This window comes from Haliotis cracherodii, unplaced genomic scaffold (genome assembly GCF_022045235.1).
Source record: "Haliotis cracherodii isolate W230 unplaced genomic scaffold, xgHalCrac1.p SCAF_1, whole genome shotgun sequence".
NCBI classification, from domain to species: Eukaryota; Metazoa; Mollusca; class Gastropoda; order Lepetellida; family Haliotidae; genus Haliotis; species Haliotis cracherodii.
Window position 1 is genome coordinate 88,820,099 of NW_027266264.1, and position 18,845 is coordinate 88,838,943.

The 18,845-nt window shown below is 40.8% G+C and overlaps 1 protein-coding gene across 4 annotated transcripts in view; it reads left to right on the forward strand.

The window, feature by feature from the left end:
• LOC139470447 (kin of IRRE-like protein 2) overlaps window positions 1-18,845 on the forward strand; it is a 323,048-nt gene that overhangs the window by 270,652 nt on the left and 33,551 nt on the right. For all 4 annotated transcript variants that reach the window (XM_071252857.1, XM_071252870.1, XM_071252879.1 and 1 more), the window contains 2 exons: window positions 2,374-2,593; window positions 8,145-8,165. In XM_071252857.1, the coding sequence (XP_071108958.1) occupies window positions 2,374-2,593; window positions 8,145-8,165 (241 nt within the window). The remainder of the gene's footprint in view (window positions 1-2,373; window positions 2,594-8,144; window positions 8,166-18,845) is intronic.

The window sequence follows — 18,845 nt, forward strand, 5'->3', positions numbered from 1 at the left end:
CACCTGTAACAATAAACCGCCCTCCACCTGTAACGATCAACCCCCCTCCACCTGTAACGATCAACCCTGCTCCACTTGTAATGGTCAACCCCCCTCCACCTGCATTGATAAATTACATTGCCTGGTCCAGACTCGATAATTTACACACTGCCAACATGTAGCTGTAATATTGCTGAGTGCAGCAATATGGTCAAGACCTCAGAGTCTCTTTTTATGCAAATTATTTCTTTCTAAATACAAGAAATACCAGAAAGAATAAGAAGATATCAGGATACTTTCTAGTGAAACAATAAAGTGTGTCATGGTATAAAAGGAATGTGATAAAAGCGTGTTAGAGAAAGACCATGTGCAGCATGCACACAGCTGAAGTTGGTGACATGTCACATGAGTGAACTATTTCATCACCTGCCTCAGCAGGTGAGTGGGAAGATAGTTACAAAACTATACGTGATATGTGAGGCTGCAGGTTAGATTCATGCCATGGAATTTTTATGTTAAAAAGATTTTGACTTTTGACCAACATAAGACTGATATAAAAAGGCGAGTTTATAACATTCAAGTGTAAAACCATGGGCTGATTTAGTAGTCATTAGTTTGCCAGTTCATGTGTCCCTTCCATTATATATTTGTCAAAGTCGGATACAATCCTGTTATTATATTATAACAAGTTGCCGCATGATGTCTTCTGTGAAAGTGAGATTTAATACTGCCCCCTGGTGGCTAGACATATAGTTTGTGGCTCATTTCATAAAGTGACAAGTTCTAGTATTGGCACTATCTGACATTGCAGCCATCAGTGATGCTGAAGTCGGACATTGTGCTGTGCCACACGGCACCAATACCACTCAACTTAACAGTCGTAAACTTCAAAATCAAAATACAGCTTTTATGTTTTTTCTGGCAAATGATTTTTATCTTATCTGTGATCCTTGGACACCATAATATCATTATTTCTGAGGTACTTTGGGAATTTATTGTACACAAGAGTGAGGGAAACATAGAGGTATTGATTAATAACAGAGAGTTTCATCAGTGCAGAGCATGAAGGTTTTAGTTCACATGAGAGATGGCAACTGTCTCTCTGGTATATTAGAATGGAATTACATCTGTCCAAAGTTAGACTGATAAAGTGATCTCTGATAGAATATCCTCTGCTTGTTTTTGTTCCTGTTTGGGCTTTGGTCAAGGCATTTCGTGCTGTCAGTGTGGGTGCAGTGAAGCCGAGGCCTAGGAGCCATTGGTAGATTATGATGTGTGAAAAACACATGGCTGGTATAAGTGTAGTGCCAGGGGACACACTACACACTACTACCAATGTCAGATAGTATAATATGACAAGGGACACACTACACACTACTAACAATGTCAGATAGTATAATATGACAAGGGACACACTACACACAACTACCAATGTCAGATAGTATAATATGACAAGGGACACACTACACACTACTAACAATGTCAGATAGTATAATATGACAAGGGACACACTACACACTACTACCAATGTCAGATAGTATAATATGACAAGGGACACACTACACACTACTACCAATGTCAGATAATATAATATGGCAAGGGACACACTACACACTACTACCAATGTCAGATAGTATAATATGACAAGGGACACACTACACACTACTAACAATGTCAGATAGTATAATATGACAAGGGACACACTACACACTACTACCAATGTCAGATAGTATAATATGACAAGGGACACACTACACACTACTAACAATGTCAGATAGTATAATATGGCAAGGGACACACTACACACTACTACCAATGTCAGACAGTATAATATGGCAAGGGACACACTACACACTACTAACAATGTCAGATAGCATAATATGGCAAGGGACACACTACACACTACTACCAATGTCAGATAGTATAATATGACAAGGGACACACTACACACTACTACCAATGTCAGATAGTATAATATGACAAGGGACACACTACACACTACTACCCATGTCAGATAGTATAATATGACAAGGGACACACTACACACTACTACCAATGTCAGATAGCATAATATGGCAAGGGACACACTACACACTACTACCAATGTCAGAAAGTATAATATGGCAAGGGACACACTACACACTACTACCAATGTCAGATAGTATAATATGACAAGGGACACACTACACACTATTACCAATGTCACTAGTATCATATGGCAAGGGACCATGAATGTATTGGTGACCATGAATCTATTAGTGACATTACTGTGAATATATTGGTGTCATTACCATGAGTCTACTGGTGATCCTTGCCTTGAGAATATTGGTGTCTTGTTTTACAATTACAAGTGACACGATCTGTTTTGTGAAATGCTTCTATCTTTGGACACAGGTGGGCTGGAAGCGTGTCGACAAGGGTCACATGACAACAATCGGGACAATGACGTGGGTGAAGGATCGTAGCATCACAGTGGACCACATCGAGAAAAGTGAGGAGGTTTCCGACTGGAACCTCATGATAAAAAATGTCCTGCCCCTGCATGCCGGGATGTATGAGTGCCAGATCACAACGCCGGAGAAGCTGCGCAGGAAGGTGCAGCTGAATGTGTTTGGTGAGACATTAGTATTGCTTACTTGTTGTCAACACAAAACTGTTAATGCTCATACTTTTGGGAAAAGTAATTATTTGCAGTTTTCTTTTAATTTGAAGATTCATGTATTTCTTTAAAACAATTAAAAGATAATTTGAAGGTCTAGAATCTTTATAAAAAATAATTAAAGTGTAAGTGGTGTAATGCTGGTCAGTAGGACTGCAATTGGAATAAATCAGGGATCACATGAGTTTAATGGGAAATCAGTGGTTATGACTTGTTTTTTAAACAGATATGTAACATGAAAGATTTAAGGTTAGGAATGAATTCTTACAATGATCGTGACTCCCTCTAATCAGACAGCTGCCTGACATTGTGTAGTAATACTCTTAATAATGATTCTGGTAGTGAGTGACTCTTGGGATCTGAAGCTATTCCTCTCAGAGAGCTACTTAGAGTTGTTTCTTCATGTTGTGTTGTGCTAGTACACTGTTGGTAGCTCATGCTGTATTGGTCATGTTGTGCTGGTACACTGTTGGTGGCCCATGTTGTGCTGGTACATTGTTAGTGGCCCATGTTGTGCTGGTACATTGTTAGGGGCCCATGTTGTGCTGGTACATTGTTAGTGGCCCATGTTGTGCTGGTACATTGTTGGTGGCCTTTGTTGTGCTTGTACACTGTTGGTGGCCCATGTTGTGCTGGTACACTGTTGGTGGCCCATGTTGTGCTGGTACATTGTTGGTGGCCCATGTTCTGCTTGTACACTGTTGGTGGCCTATGTTGTGCTGGTCATGTTGTGCTGGTACACTGTTGGTGTCTCATGCGGTATTGGTCATGTTGTACTTCTACACTGTTGGTAGCCCATGGTGTGTTGGTGGCCCTTGTTGTGCTGGTACACTGTTAGTAGCCCATGGTGTGTTGGTGGCCCATAGTGTGTTGGTGACCCATGGTGTGTTGGTAGCCCTTCTTGTACTACTACACTGTTGGTAGCCCATGGTGTGTTGGTGGCCCTTGTTGTGCTGGTACACTGTTAGTAGCCAATGGTGTGTTGGTGACCCATGGTGTGTTGGTGGCCCTTGTTGTGCTGGTACACTGTTGGTAGCCCATGGTGTGTTGGTGACCCATGGTGTGCTGGTACACTGTTGGTAGCCCATGGTGTGTTGGTGGCCCTTGTTGTGCTGGTGGCCCTTGTTGTGCAGGCACACTGTTGGTAGCCCATGGTGTGTTGGTGGCCCTTGTTGTGCTGGTACACCGTTAGTAGCCCATGGTGTGTTGGTGACCCATGGTGTGTTGGTGGGCCTTGTTGTACTACTACACTGTTGGTAGCCCATGGTGTGTTGGTGGCCCTTGTTGTGCTGGTCACCCTTGTTGTGCAGGCACACTGTTGGTAGCCCATGGTGTGTTGGTGGCCCTTGTTTTGCTGGTACACTGTTGGTGGCCCATGGTGTGTTGGTCATGTTGTGCTGGTACACTGTTGGTGACCCGTGGTGTGTTGGTGGTCCTTGTTGTGCTGGTACACTGTTGGTGGCCCATGCTGTGTTGGTCATGTTGTGCTGGTACACTGTTGGTAGCCCATGGTGTGCTGGTCATGTTGTGCTGGTACACTTCTCGTGGCCCACGCTGTGTTGGTCATGTTGTGCTGGTACACTGTTGGTAGCCCATGGTGTGTTGATCATGTTGTGCTGGTACACTGTTGGCAGCCAATGCTGTGTTGGTCATGTTTTTGTTAGCACTGATGACCAAAGTCAACTACAATAAAAACTGTCCAGACTGACTCCCTCATTGCATCATACTATAATGCTGTGGAATCATCTTGATGTCAAACACAGTGGAACATCTTTTGTATCCTGCTGTTGTGCTGGTACACTGTTGGTAGCCCATGGTGTGCTGGTCATGTTGTGTTGGTACACTTCTCGTGGCCCATGGTGTGTTGGTCATGTTGTGCTGGTACACTGTTGGTAGCCCATGGTGTGTTGGTTATGTTGCGCTGGTACACTGTTGGAAGCCCATGCTGTGTTGGTTATGTTGTGTTGGTACACTGTTGGAAGCCCATGCTGTGTTGGTCATGTTGTGCTGGTACATTGTTGGTGGCCCATGGTGTGTTGGTCATGTTGTGCTGGTACACTGTTGGTGGCCCATGCTGTGTTGGTTATGTTGTGTTGGTACACTGTTGGAGGCCAATGCTGTGTTGGTCATGTTGTGCTGGTACACTGTTGGAAGCCCATGCTGTCTTGGTCATGTTGTGCTGGTACACTGTTGGAAGCCCATGCTGTGTTGGTTATGTTGTGTTGGTTCACTGTTGGAGGCCCATTCTGTGTTGGTCATGTTGTGCTGGTACACTGTTGGAAGCCCATGCTGTGTTGGTTATGTTGTGTTGGTACACTGTTGGTGGCCCATGGTGTGTTGGTTATGTTGTGCTGGTACACTGTTGGAAGCCCATGCTGTGTTGGTTATGTTGTGTTGGTACACTGTTGGTGGCCCATGCTGTGTTGGTTATGTTGTGCTGGTACACTGTTGGTGGCCCATGGTGTGCTTGTTATGTTGTGCTGGTACACTGTTGGTAGCCCATGGTGTGCTTGTTATGTTGTGCTGGTACACTGTTGGAGGCCCATGCTGTGTTGGTTATGTTGTGTTGGTACACTGTTGGAGGCCAATGCTGTGTTGGTCATGTTGTGCTGGTACACTGTTGGAAGCCCATGCTGTGTTGGTCATGTTGTGCTGGTACACTGTTGGAAGCCCATGCTGTGTTGGTTATGTTGTGTTGGTACACTGTTGGAGGCCCATTCTGTGTTGGTCATGTTGTGCTGGTACACTGTTGGAAGCCCATGCTGTGTTGGTTATGTTGTGTTGGTACACTGTTGGTGGCCCATGGTGTTTTGGTTATGTTGTGCTGGTACACTGTTGGAAGCCCATGCTGTGTTGGTTATGTTGTGTTGGTACACTGTTGGTGGCCCATGCTGTGTTGGTTATGTTGTGCTGGTACACTGTTGGAAGCCCATGGTGTGCTTGTTATGTTGTGCTGGTACACTGTTGGTAGCCCATGGTGTGCTTGTTATGTTGTGCTGGTACACTGTTGGAGGCCCATGGTGTGTTGGTTATGTTGTGTTGGTACACTGTTGGAAGCCCATGCTGTGTTGGTCATGTTGTGTTGGTACACTGTTGGTGGCCTATGCTGTGTTGGTTATGTTGTGTTGGTACACTGTTGGTGGCCTATGCTGTGTTGGTCATGTTGTGTTGGTACACTGTTGGTGGCCTATGCTGTGCTGGTTATGTTGTGTTGGAACACTGTTGGAAGCCCATGGTGTGTTGGTTATGTTGTGCTGGTACACTGTTGGTGGCCCATGCTGTGTTGGTCATGTTGTGTTGGTACACTGTTGGTGGCCCATGGTGTGTTAGTCATTATGTGCTGGTTATGTTGTGCTGGTACACTTCTCGTGGCCCATGCTGTGTTGGTTATGTTGTGCTGGTACACTGTTGGAAGCCCATGGTGTGTTGGTTATGTTGTGCTGGTACACTGTTGGAAGCCCATGGTGTGCTGGTTATGTTGTGCTGGTACACTTCTCGTGGCCCATGCTGTGTTGGTCATGTTGTGCTGGTACACTGTTGGTAGCCCATGGTGTGTTGGTTATGTTGTGCTGGTACACTGTTGGAAGACCATGCTGTGTTGGTCATGTTGTGCTGGTACACTGTTGGTAGCCCATGGTGTGTTGGTTATGTTGTGCTGGTACACTGTTGGTGGCCCATGCTGTGTTGGTTATGTTGTGCTGGTACACTGTTGGCAGCCAATGCTGTGTTGGTCATGTTTTTGTTAGCACTGATGACCAAAGTCAACTACAATAAAAACTGTCCAGACTGACTCCCTCATTGCATCATACTATAATGCTGTGCAATCATCTTGATGTCAAACACAGTGGAACATCTTTTGTATCCTGCTATCATCCTGTAACCCTAACCTAACCCTAACCCTCATGTTATAATTCTGTACAGTCATCTTGATGCCAGTGATAGTGGGACAACTGTTGTATCCTTCTATCATGCTGTAACCCTCACCCTAACCCTAACCCTAACCCTAACCCTAACCCTCACCCTAACCCTAATCCTCACCCTAACCCTCACCCTCACCCTAACCCTAATCCTCACCCTAACCCTAACCCTAACCCTAACCCTCACCCTAACCCTAACCCTAACCCTAACCCTGTATCCTTCTATCATGCTGTAACCCTAACCCTAACCCTAACCCTCATATTATAATTCTGTACAGTCATCTTGATGCCAGTGATAGTGGGACAACTGTTGTATCCTTCTATCATGCTGTAACCCTAACCCTAACCCTAACCCTAACCCTAACCCTCATGCTATAATTCTGTACAGTCATCTTGATGCCAGTGATAGTGGGACAACTGTTGTATTCTTCTATCATGCTGTAACCCTAACCCTAACCCTAGCCCTCATGCTATAAGGCTGTACAATCATCATCATGCCAATCATAAGGGGACAACACTTGTACCCTGCTAGTGTCCATGGATTTAACAACGCGTGTCGGTCCGACGTTGATTAATGAATAATTTGCATACTCGTATATGCAAGGGGCCGACGTATGGTTCCTGTAGGAAGTGACAACTTGGAGACGATGGCTTGCAGTATATACAGTTCTCCTTTATACATGTTGATATATAGATACAAAAGACACTATGTGCCTGGTCAGCACATAGTGGTAGTGGTTGTTGTCTAGGTGCCCCGGAGCACCCAGCCTAATCCTAGCTAGGCTAAGGGTAAGACCTTTCTTTTCTCCTCTCTGGACCAAGGCTTATATAGCCAAGGTCACCTGACATTTAGTAAGTAAAAAATATAAATGTAAACAGTAAATCATCAGTGACATACTTGCACATCCTGTTCAGGATGGCAGACGGTCGATGTACACAAAAATGGGGATTAACAAATAGCATTAGCATCTAATAAATAACAGCAATTAAGTCTTTCAAGGCATATAGATGTCATGGCTCCAGGGTAATGAGCCTTTGCAATCAAATGTTCTTCAGACAATGGATGTCGTAAATCAGTCGCTATGACAGATTGCTCACAGTTAGTGGGTGTTGGGCCTGAACTCAGCATGGTTGAGGATCTGAATCTATTATGCTGTGAGTTCTTTCTGCTGATCTTTTTCACATCCCACCACAACCATGCCACATTTCTACATCCCAAGCTTGTCAATGCAAATTTGATAGCCTTGAAATCATGCTAATTGACATGTTCATTAGAAGCATGTTAGGGTGAGTCACCAATCTGATCTTGTCTTTTACTTTCTCTACCACTATCATTTAGTGTCTCAACATGGTTACCACTGATAAAAAAGCAGCAATTTCACCTCATTCTTGTACGTCAAATCGCGATGCATCATGTTGACATACCCTTTGTAGCATTTTCTTGTGTAAATTGACACAGGAATCAGTGACTGTCACAACTCCATGAACTGCTCATCATCATCCTCATGTGATCCCATATATATGTTGTGTATATATATAGTTGTCCATAACAACAACAACAACATGAATGTGTTTATCTACTGTTTCAGGTCCTCCTATCACAGATCCAGGTATGTAGACAATATAGGTGAATTACTACACTGATTGTTAGCTCCACAGCTGTTACTTGGCGATCATCAAACATTGTCATAGTTATGAACGCCTCCCTCTCCGCAACATCGGCACCAGGGATGCTTGTCGCAGCTTACAGTACCAGTTCTTTGGATTAGTTCTTTCAAAATAGCTGCGATGAATCTGACTAGCATCAGAGATAGGATTTCGTTTACTAGTATATAAGTCAAGCAGCATACAGACATATTTTAAAGGCTGAATATGAAACAGGTTAAACAAGTCTTTCTGAACAAAACAAGACAGGTTGTCATTATTCATTCATGTGTTGCCATAATTGTTAAGGTATATGTGCATGCTTTCTTTAGTCTACAAGACTTAAAGTCATGGCCAATTGTCTGTCTGTTACATTTGTGACACCTCCACTGAAATTAAAAGGTCTCTGCAGCTTAAACTCTGTAGGACAGATCCCAGCTGTGGTGTCTCTTAATGCACTTCACAGAGTTCCAGTAAGATGTTAAACAGTCCTGCCAAAGGTGGACATATTGAAATGTCATTTTTGGCCATAACTCAGCCATTTCTGCATGTATCATTATGAAACTGGATAGGCAACAAGTATGTTTTTAGAATTTTAATATGTTTTTGGCATATTAAGATTTTTGATCCACTTATGAGCTTTGACTTTAACGTACTCCTTTCTCTTGTGTTTTTCATATTTTCACTATATTTTCAACATCTCCTAAAACAACAAGGCCTGACACTGTGTATGAATGACCAAGCCATTTTGTCTCTAAAAGCTGCTCACAGAAGTCCAATCCGATTTTAAACAAGGTTGCCATGGTGGCAAATGAAAAAGTCATGTTTGACCATGATTCAGCCCTTTCTCCATGTATCATTCTGAAGTTGAATGTGCAGCAAGTCTGTTGTTTTCATTATATTGTTTATTCAAATTTCCTTCAGTACAGCTGAGCAGATTGCAGCATCCACCATTATTTACAGCAACCACTATCAGATTACCGCTATTGACTTAGTTGAAAGAAAATGCATACATATACCATAAATGCCACTCTCTGACTCGTTAAAAGCTATGTTTGTTATAGTTGTTTGTTGTTGACTATTATGTGTTTACATAATGTCATTGCAATCAAAGGGGTGTTAGGGTAGCCTAGTGGTTAAAGTGTTCACTCGTCCTGCCGAGACCTGAGTTCGATTTCCCACATGGGTACAATGTGTGAAGCCCACTTCTTGTGTCTCTGCCGCAAAATTGCCTTAATATTGCTAAAAGTAGAGTAAAACCATACTCACTCACTTTGCAATAAGAAAAGCAGGACCACAGGAAGCCTCAACTGTGACTGGTCAAGCTGTTAAAAATCTCCAGCAAAAGCAATCAGCTGTACCAAAGTGATTATAGTTATTATTGTTTTAAATGTCAAGAGTAAAAACTGCAACTGAAATCACACGATACTGAAATATCTTATTCCTGCTATAATAATTGTTTTAGATACAATTTCTACTGATCATTGCTTCAAAATTCTTTCAAGTTATTTTAATGAGTATTTCTTGAATCACAGGTAGATGTAGGAGAAAATGTGTGTACGGCTGATTGCTATTTTCGGCTTAATCTCCTCGTATGAAACAATGTCTAGCAGAACAAGAGATACAATGTACATGGAATATAATCATGTCTGCTGATGTTTTATCACAAATTTCATAATTTTATTGACCAAGTTTGTCATTACATGTTTGTTCACCTGAACAGACACGTGTAGTTTTATACTGCACATAATACATCCAAAATACTGCACACCTGGTATGTAGAGGGGGTGCACACTATTGTCCGGAAAATACACCAATATGTTAAACATTTTTTTCTTTTTAGTCTTTAACTTTCACATATCCCCATTTTTCTCGGCTCCACATTAATGATTATCAATCAGACATCAATTGTTTCAAAATGTATTGACATTTTGCATAATTGAAATTTGCAGTGTTTCCTTACATGTATGTTGCATGTTTTGCAGTATTATGAATTTTGACCTTGATTTAACCTCACAACGTAATAGTTGGTGTCACCAAAGTGAAGATGCTGCTAAGGGCAATAAAACTCAAAGTAGGTGCAAAATTGGAAAATCCTACCTTTGACATCACTGCACATATGCAATATTCAAGAATATTTTTCTTCAAATAGTGACCAAAGAAACTTTTTAAATTAAGGAAAAACTGAAATATTTCCTAATAGCATATAAATATTTTAAATAAGTTTGCTGTGAAAAAAAAAAATAGTTTCTTTCAGTTACAAATACGGTCAAGTCTCGTTAATCTGACCCTCGTTAATCTGACAATCGGCTTTACCCGACACTAATGATAGGAACTGATTAAATCAGTGCTATTTAGACCCGTTAATCTGACAGTCTTGCACTCCGACTCCGACCAAATTTGCAGCGAATTACCGAAATCACTCATTAATCAGTCTCGTTAATCCGACACTTTGATCAGTGTACTCCGTGGTCATCTGCCCACGAGTACACAGCCAGTGTTTTGATGCGAAACGAATCGGCTGGTAGCTGCATATTACAACCGATGCAGAGATAAACTTGCTTAACAATAAACAATTAATGCTTTAAATACAGGATTAATCACATGCTTAGATTACCTCATTCTAATTAAAATTAGATACAAGTTCTCGCTATTGCCAAGGACATACCATTACAGGTCACAACATAACAACCTTTCGCAAACTATGACCGACCAATGAAATGACGTTTAACAGGAAGTCAACGTGAGCCACTAAGAAAGCAGCTTTCACAAGCTTTGCGGTACCAGTTTCAAACTGGTGACTTCCATTCCAGTCTATCCTTTTTAAATTATTTTGAATAAGTCATACAGTCTGTAACAGTTATTTTGTGCTAAGCTTTAGAGTTTGCATGATTAGAAAACATATTCCTCTAACAATGTAATATAACAATATGAATATTTCATTTTTCATTTTTTATTTCTTGTTTGTATCGTTACCTATAGTGTAGTTGTCCGATTTTCGATCACGAACGTTGATACTACTTAATTTTGTTTATCCGACATTCTCGTTAATCTGACATAATCATATGCAACCAACGATGTCCGATTAACGGGACTTGACTGTACATCTTTGAAAAAAAATATTGAAATTCAGAAAACTAAAGTAAGGAACCAAATCACAATGCTTATTAAGAACACTGTTGGATAAAAGAAATATATTCCCTGATAATGACATGGGTTCCTATTGTTTAAAGGATCTCATGCAGTGAGACAGATTCATGAGGAGTGCCATGGGGGCAGACTGAAGTTAGCAGCGGGTTCGTTCGAGTAATGAAAAAGAGGCCAGCTGCAGATTCGTTATTCAATTCCATTTATTATGTATATTAAACAACTACAGCAATGTGGTCAAATACACTGAAACTCAGGTTTTAAATGAGTACAGGTTCATCTCACGTTGTCCAAAAGCTGCGTAGTTATTCAGTTCTTTTGAATGACAAGAAATGAACCACCTCCAGGTTCGTTATTCAGTTTATGTCCAGTAATCCTATCCTATATAATGCAACAACTTTTTAGTTGTAAAGTACTTTTGAATAGCAGGAGGTTCATTCAGCAGACTTGGTATCACAAATACAACATATGATATTTTCAGCAGGTTAGTTTATCTTTATTCATATTTCATTTTTTCTTATTTGTTCTTCACCTATTAGACGCCCGCTCACTAACAGAGGCCTCTGTCTCTGATCGTGTCAACTGCTGTTCCCATTCTGGCTTCATTTTATCACAGAAGAAAGTTCGATGCAATGTGAACATGCTGCTAGTTGGGGCAGCAGTAGGGCTAAATAACATCAAGATGGTGTTCATACACTCTACAGAGGGTGTTGGATATTTTAGTCTGGATATATCAGAAACAGTGTGAAGAAACTACAAGTTTAGACGATAGTATTCAGTTCTTGTTTAATGTCACATAGCACTAAAAGAGAGATGCTCACCCTAGATGTGGGTGAATAATGAATATCTGGATAATTGAGTCTAAGTATATAAATTGTAAAAACAATAAAGATCAATTACAGCCTGATTAAGTATGTTTTTCATAAATATAAATAACTTTTTAATTTCATTTTATCACTCAAAGATCAACATCTGTAATTATTGCCATCACAAAAAAACAAGTGATTATTAACTACTTTGTAATTAGGTTCACATGGTACAAAACCTGTAGTAGGGTCAACAACCTATCTAAATAATTTTAAATTCTTTTGGTAAAATTTCATAGGCACTGTTGATTAGGAAAACAAGGTAATTCTTGAAAGAATTTTGTCAATCTGAAACAAGTATATAACAGGTGTAAATTTAAATATTATACATGTTAAAATGGCAAACGAAATTCCCAAATCAAGCCGGAAAAGAAATGAGGCTGAATCAATTTAAAGACCTGTCATTAGTTTGGTCAAAGAATCCATAGATCCTTTATTTAGACTGAGTGACAAAGTTTGCGCACGGTTCAGGATGCGACATTGTGTAGGGGGGTCTTCAGGAAGTCATGTGGATGGGTATCAGAGTAAAACATTAATGGGATGGACCAAAGTGGTTAATTTCTACAATTTATAACACATTAAACTTAACTTAATACTTAAGGACTTGTACTGAATTAAAACAAACTTGTGTGCCGATTTTTTCTTTTGAAAATGAGTGGTCCGGCACTCTATGTATATTTTGCCTGTCCTGCCTGATGCCGGCTTGCACACTGTATATGTTATTTTGGCATATTGATTCAATATTCCACCACAACCGTAAAGTTTGGCAGCTTGGTTGACAACAAAAAACAAATTTCATGTGTTACTAAAATTTAAATATGTGTCTCCTGTTCAAACTGGATAATTCAACAGGGACTTCACATTCTGCCTCTCATCGATCATCATTCTTACTGGGCCAGACAAAAACAGGATTGCACTTTGCAGGGGAAGTTGTTAAGAAAACTGGCACTTCTGGTGTAAATTTATTAATGAATTCATGTTACCGTATTTTCTTGAGTGTAGTGCGCACTTTTTAAAAAAAAAACACAGCCGTGTAGAGGGGGGTGCGCATTATACATGAAATAATGAGTTTTGATGTCCCCCCCCACCCACCCACCCCATGGAAAGACATTACCGCGAGCACGGAACACTGAAAATATCATGTCAACAATTCCATACTGAAGTATGCAAATTAATCATGTAATTACACTGTCTGGCTATAAAAAGTGTTCTTTGTATATCTGGACTTATGTTTGTAACTTATTTCATTAATTTTATTCAAATTTCCTTTTAATATTGATTTAATTAATTTCGGTGAAATCGTGTGTGAACCGATCGGAAGATCCCACAACCCACCATTATTAACGGCAACCATGGTCAGATTATCGCTATTGACGCCTTGAAACGAACTTTAGTTGACAGAGAATGGATACATGTATCATAAATGCCATACTTTGACTCGTTAAAAGTTATATTTGTTATAGTTTGACGACTCTATGTCAACACGTAGTTCTCGCAATCACGCGATCACGCGATCACGTGCATGGGTGCCTTGACGGTGACTGTTCAGACTGGTTCAATGTGAAAAATAATAACTGGCAATAGTGATAAGCTGCTTTGCTTAGGGTTATTATTATTTTTAATATGTTTAGTAAAAGCTGCAACTAAATTAACTAGATATTGGATATATTATTCATGATAAAAAAATAGTTTCAGATACAATTTTTGCCGATTCTAGCATTAAAATCGTGTAAAGTTATATCATTGGGTGTGTCTTGACCGAATCACCGGTAGATTCCAAGAAAATGTGTGTACTGCTGATTGCTTTTTCCGGCTTAGTTTACGAGAGAAACTACACAAGGTAATCTCAATCCTTGGATGGAAAACAATGCCTAGCAGAACACAAAATACAATTTAAAAGGTAAATCAACATGACTGGTGATTTTTTATCTCAAATTTCGAATTAGTACTGACCAAGTTTCTCATCCCCCCTTCGTTTACCTGACTTCGCTGAAGGGGTACGGTGTCATTTTTTTCTGCATTGATAAGCGAATTTTTTTTCTTATCCAAAATACTGAATCCGCTAGAGGGGTGTGTGCATTATGCATGGGTGCGCACTATACTCAAGAAAATACGGTAGTATTTATCTGACGACCAACAGTCCCCTGTACTCCATAATCACCTGACAACCATAGATTCCCCATATTCCAAAGTTTTCTGGGAGATCATAACATATATGACGACTGGATTGTCATTCCATCTACAAGATATATGGTAGCCAGAGATACCACACGATATATGATAACCAGGCAGTCGAGGATTCCACAAGATATTTGATAACCAGAGTAGAAGAGATTCCACAAGATATATGGTATCCAGATTAGAAGAGATTCCACAAGATATATGGTATCTAGAGTAGAAGAGATTTTACAAGATATGTGAGAACCAGAGTATAGGAGATTCCACAAGATATGTGAGAACCAGGCAGTCGAGAATTCCACAAGATATATGCTATCCAGATTAGAAGAGATTCCACAAGATATATGGTAGCCAGAGTAGAAGAGATTCCACAAGATATATGGTAGCCAGAGTAGAAGAGATTCCACAAGATATATGGTAGCCAGAGTGGAAGAGATTCCACAAGATATATGGTATCCAGATTAGAAGAGATTCCACAAGATATATGGTAGCCAGAGTAGAAGAGATTCCACAAGATATATGGTAGCCAGAGTAGAAGAGATTCCACAAGATATATGGTAGCCAGAGTAGAAGAGATTCCTCAAGATATATGGTAGCCAGAGTGGAAGAAATTCCACAAGATATATGGTAGCCAGAGTAGAAGAGATTCCACAAGATATATGGTAGCCAGAGTGGAAGAGATTCCACAAGATATATGGTATCCAGATTAGAAGAGATTCCACAAGATATATGGTATCCAGATTAGAAGAGATTCCACAAGATATATGGTAGCCATAGTAGAAGAGATTCCACAAGATATTTGATTACTGGAGTATAGGAGATTTCACAAGATATTTGATTACTGGAATATCTAACAATAGTTATCATTGTGTATAATTCTAAGAATACTACCTCTATTACATCATAGCCATAAATTCCTGTTTATGCTGAGAACCACACTACAATTTTTTAATACATTTTCAACAGACGTCCTCTTCACTGCCAACATATCTAATAGTTGTGAGGGAAACCCTATCCCTTGTCAGAGACGCCACCGCGCAAGGCTGGAATCACCTCACTTCTTTCAACCAATGATCCTCATCAACTGGATGCAGATATCTGAGGAGGTGGGGGGGATTAATTCCTGATGTAATAGAGGTAGTATTCTTAGAATTATACACAATGATAACTATTGTTAGATAATTCTTGTGAATACCCAACCTCTATTACACCATAGCCAGTATACACCAGAGGGACCGGTGGGATCTGGTATCTAGCATCCCTTATATATTTGGCTTTTGTGAAGTGGGAATACAAGGATTGTATTCAAAAGGGACCAAACGGGATATGTCTAATAACCTAACTTTCAAGGCTAGACATAGAGAAAACAATGTCCTATTATGGATATAATATACATATACTTAGCCACAAATGTGATACTTAGACATATTATTACGTCACTTCCAGGGATGACATCACCTGTGACGTCACTTCCGGTTGTCATTCAATCTCCTCGTTTTGCGATATATGTCTTCTATGATCTCATATCACCTTATGACATAGTTTTCCGTTATGCCCTTTTGGATAGTGATATTTAACATATTTTGACGTTAGTCCGTGCGTGACGTCTCCCATGACGTCACTTCCAGTGGTAATACATCATACATCCTAGATTATCATGTAGAAACCGTATATCACTTATATCCTTATGATCTACGATTGCAGTGTTGCCACTTGACTTGTCTACTATCCAACAGCAAACTAAGTACAAAGGTCAACTTACCCTGAGTTCATGAGGTATTCTGAAATTTTCTTTTCTGGCGAGGGTTTGCAAGAGATAAAAAGGCTTTTTCTCTGCTTTCTGTGGGGTTGAGTTGCTGTAATGAAGTATCTCAAGGCTCTTATAGGACAAAGTAATCTGTCCAGATAGTCCACACTTTTACTTAAGGCTGGTGTCCGAGTGGGCCAAAGGTTGACGACTGGTTTTTGGCAATAAAATCTGGAAGTGATCTGAACGACAGTGATTTCCATTCTTGGGTATGAGTTACAGTGGAAATGTCAATAGCGTGTAATTCTGAAACACGAGCCACAGTGGCCATTGCTAGGAGAAAGGCGGTCTTCCTGGAAACTAATAGTAATGTCGTACTACTCATGGGTTCATAAGGTGGTTTCATCAATGCTGACAATACTATAGATAGATCCCATTTTGGAAATACACGAGGTGTTTTAATGTCTTCCAGTGCAAAAGACTTCATGAGTCGATTCAGTACTGGGTTGGTACCTATAGATAGGCCATCGTGTTGTAATACTGCATGATGCCAGGGCGGATCTATAGCCTTCTATAGTGCCATGTCACAATTTCTTGTTGTCTCTGAGATAGAGCAAGAATTCAGCAACTATAGGTATAGTTATCTCCACATCTAAATAATTTCTTATTCTCCACTCGACCAACTTGTCCCATCTGTTATTGTATAGTGCAGATAATGCTGGTCTCCATGAGCTTGCCACTCTTCATGCAGCTGATTTAGAGTAACCGGCTGTTTGCATCTTATTTGAGATAATTTCAAAGCGTGAAGGTGGAGATTGTAAAAATATGTCTGTGTCAGTAAATCGTGACGTACCGGGAGTTTCAGCGGTTCTTCCACTAGGAGGGGTAGTAACCTTAGAAACCAAGCTCTGTTTGGCTATGCCGGGGCTATGAGAATTATTTCTGTCTCTTCTATTTTCTCCAGAACTCTGTCTAGAAGAGCCCATGGGCGAAATGCGTAAGCGAACATTCCCTCCCAGTCCATAGATATAGCATCGACCTGGAGAGCTAGCATGTCTGGTACAGGGCTAACGTAGACTGGTAGTTTGTTGTTGAGACATGTGGTGAATAGATCTAGGTTTGGAGTATCCCATAGGAAGGTTATCCATTTGAATATTTCAGGATGTAGTGACCATTCCGTGGGTACTATCTTGTTTTTCCGGGATAGGTAATCTGTCTGTAGCAATCTGTTACTGACGAGTGGTGCAGACGATCTTGCCATGCTTCTAGGGCTAGATATGTGTAACTCCTTTTCTTGGGTGGACCATTTTCCCTGTATTGTAACATCGTCCATATGGGCACCCCAACACTCTCCTGACGCATCTGTGTAGAGTTGATGTAGGGTGGTGGGATATGAGAGTGGAATGCCGGGCATGACATTTTGACGAGTCAGCAATGAAGTTCTGAGATTCAAACTTGTGGGGGTTGAATTAAGGCTTCCACCTCTTGGTCTTTGGTGATATTCATCCAATTTTGCAGGGGACGTAACTGTAGTCTGCCTCTGTAAGTTAGATCTTGGATAGAGGTGAGCGTGCCGAGGCAAGACATCCACCAGCGTCCCGATTTGATGGGCTGATCGAGTGCGCTTGATATCATGTCTTCTACTCTTGAATATCTGTCCTCTGGAGGGGCTACTACCCTTGTTGAGTAGAAATCTTGAACCTATGTAGGTGATGCCCTGTGTGGGTACTAATTCTGATTTTTGAGGGTGAACCAGGAAACCTAAGTGTGTAAGTAGTTGAATAAGGCACACTGTATTTAATCTGATTTGTGATTTGTCCTGATCGGCTGATAGGAAATCGTCTATATATCCATGTAGCCTTATGAGCTTTATATGGGCGAATCCGATGATGGGATTGGTGATGCTGGTGAATAACCATGGTGTGAGGGATATGCTGAATGGAAGTACCCTGAACTGGTATCTCTGACTGTTGACTGTGAAGCGCAGATAATGATGATGACTTGGATGGATGGGGACATGAAGAAAGGCGTCTTGGAGGTTTATGCTTATCATCCAATCTGCTTTTCTTAAGGCATTCTTCAACTTCTTGACAGATTCCATCTGACACTTGAGAGGCTTTTCCAGATAATCTTTTTAGATCTATGATTAATCGCATCTCTGAAGAATTCTTCTTTGGTACCAGGAATACTGGGGAGTAGAATCCGAGAGTCGTGTCTGACTCCTTTAAGATGCTGATAGCTCTCTTTCCAAGTAGTTTTCGTATAGCCACCTCTGCTGCAATTAACTTTCGTCCTGATAGATGGTATCGGGGTCCAGTAGGATCGATGACTAGTCTTGGGCATTTTAAGAAATGAAGTTTGTAGGCTCTTCTTACTCCTTGAGTAGCCATGAGTCGTCTGTGATTGCTTCCCAGTTGTCTGAGTACTGCATAAGACGACTTCCGACTGGTCCCGGAATAGGGTAAGTGCTGAACTTGGGTAGTCTTGGGTCGATGTCTGTGAGACAGGCTTGCTCGACGGGATTCAATGTGGTTGTAGCATTGATCTTCTGAAGTTCTAAAACGTTGTCCACTGGGCAGGCAAATTCGGTAGGATCTGAAGGAATCTGTAGATCTCTGGTTGAGTCATTCCAGTGGCATCCCCCTCTGAGACTGCCTCTGCCTCTGCCTCTTCCTCTCTGTGAAGTTGGATGATCATCTTTGTAGTTC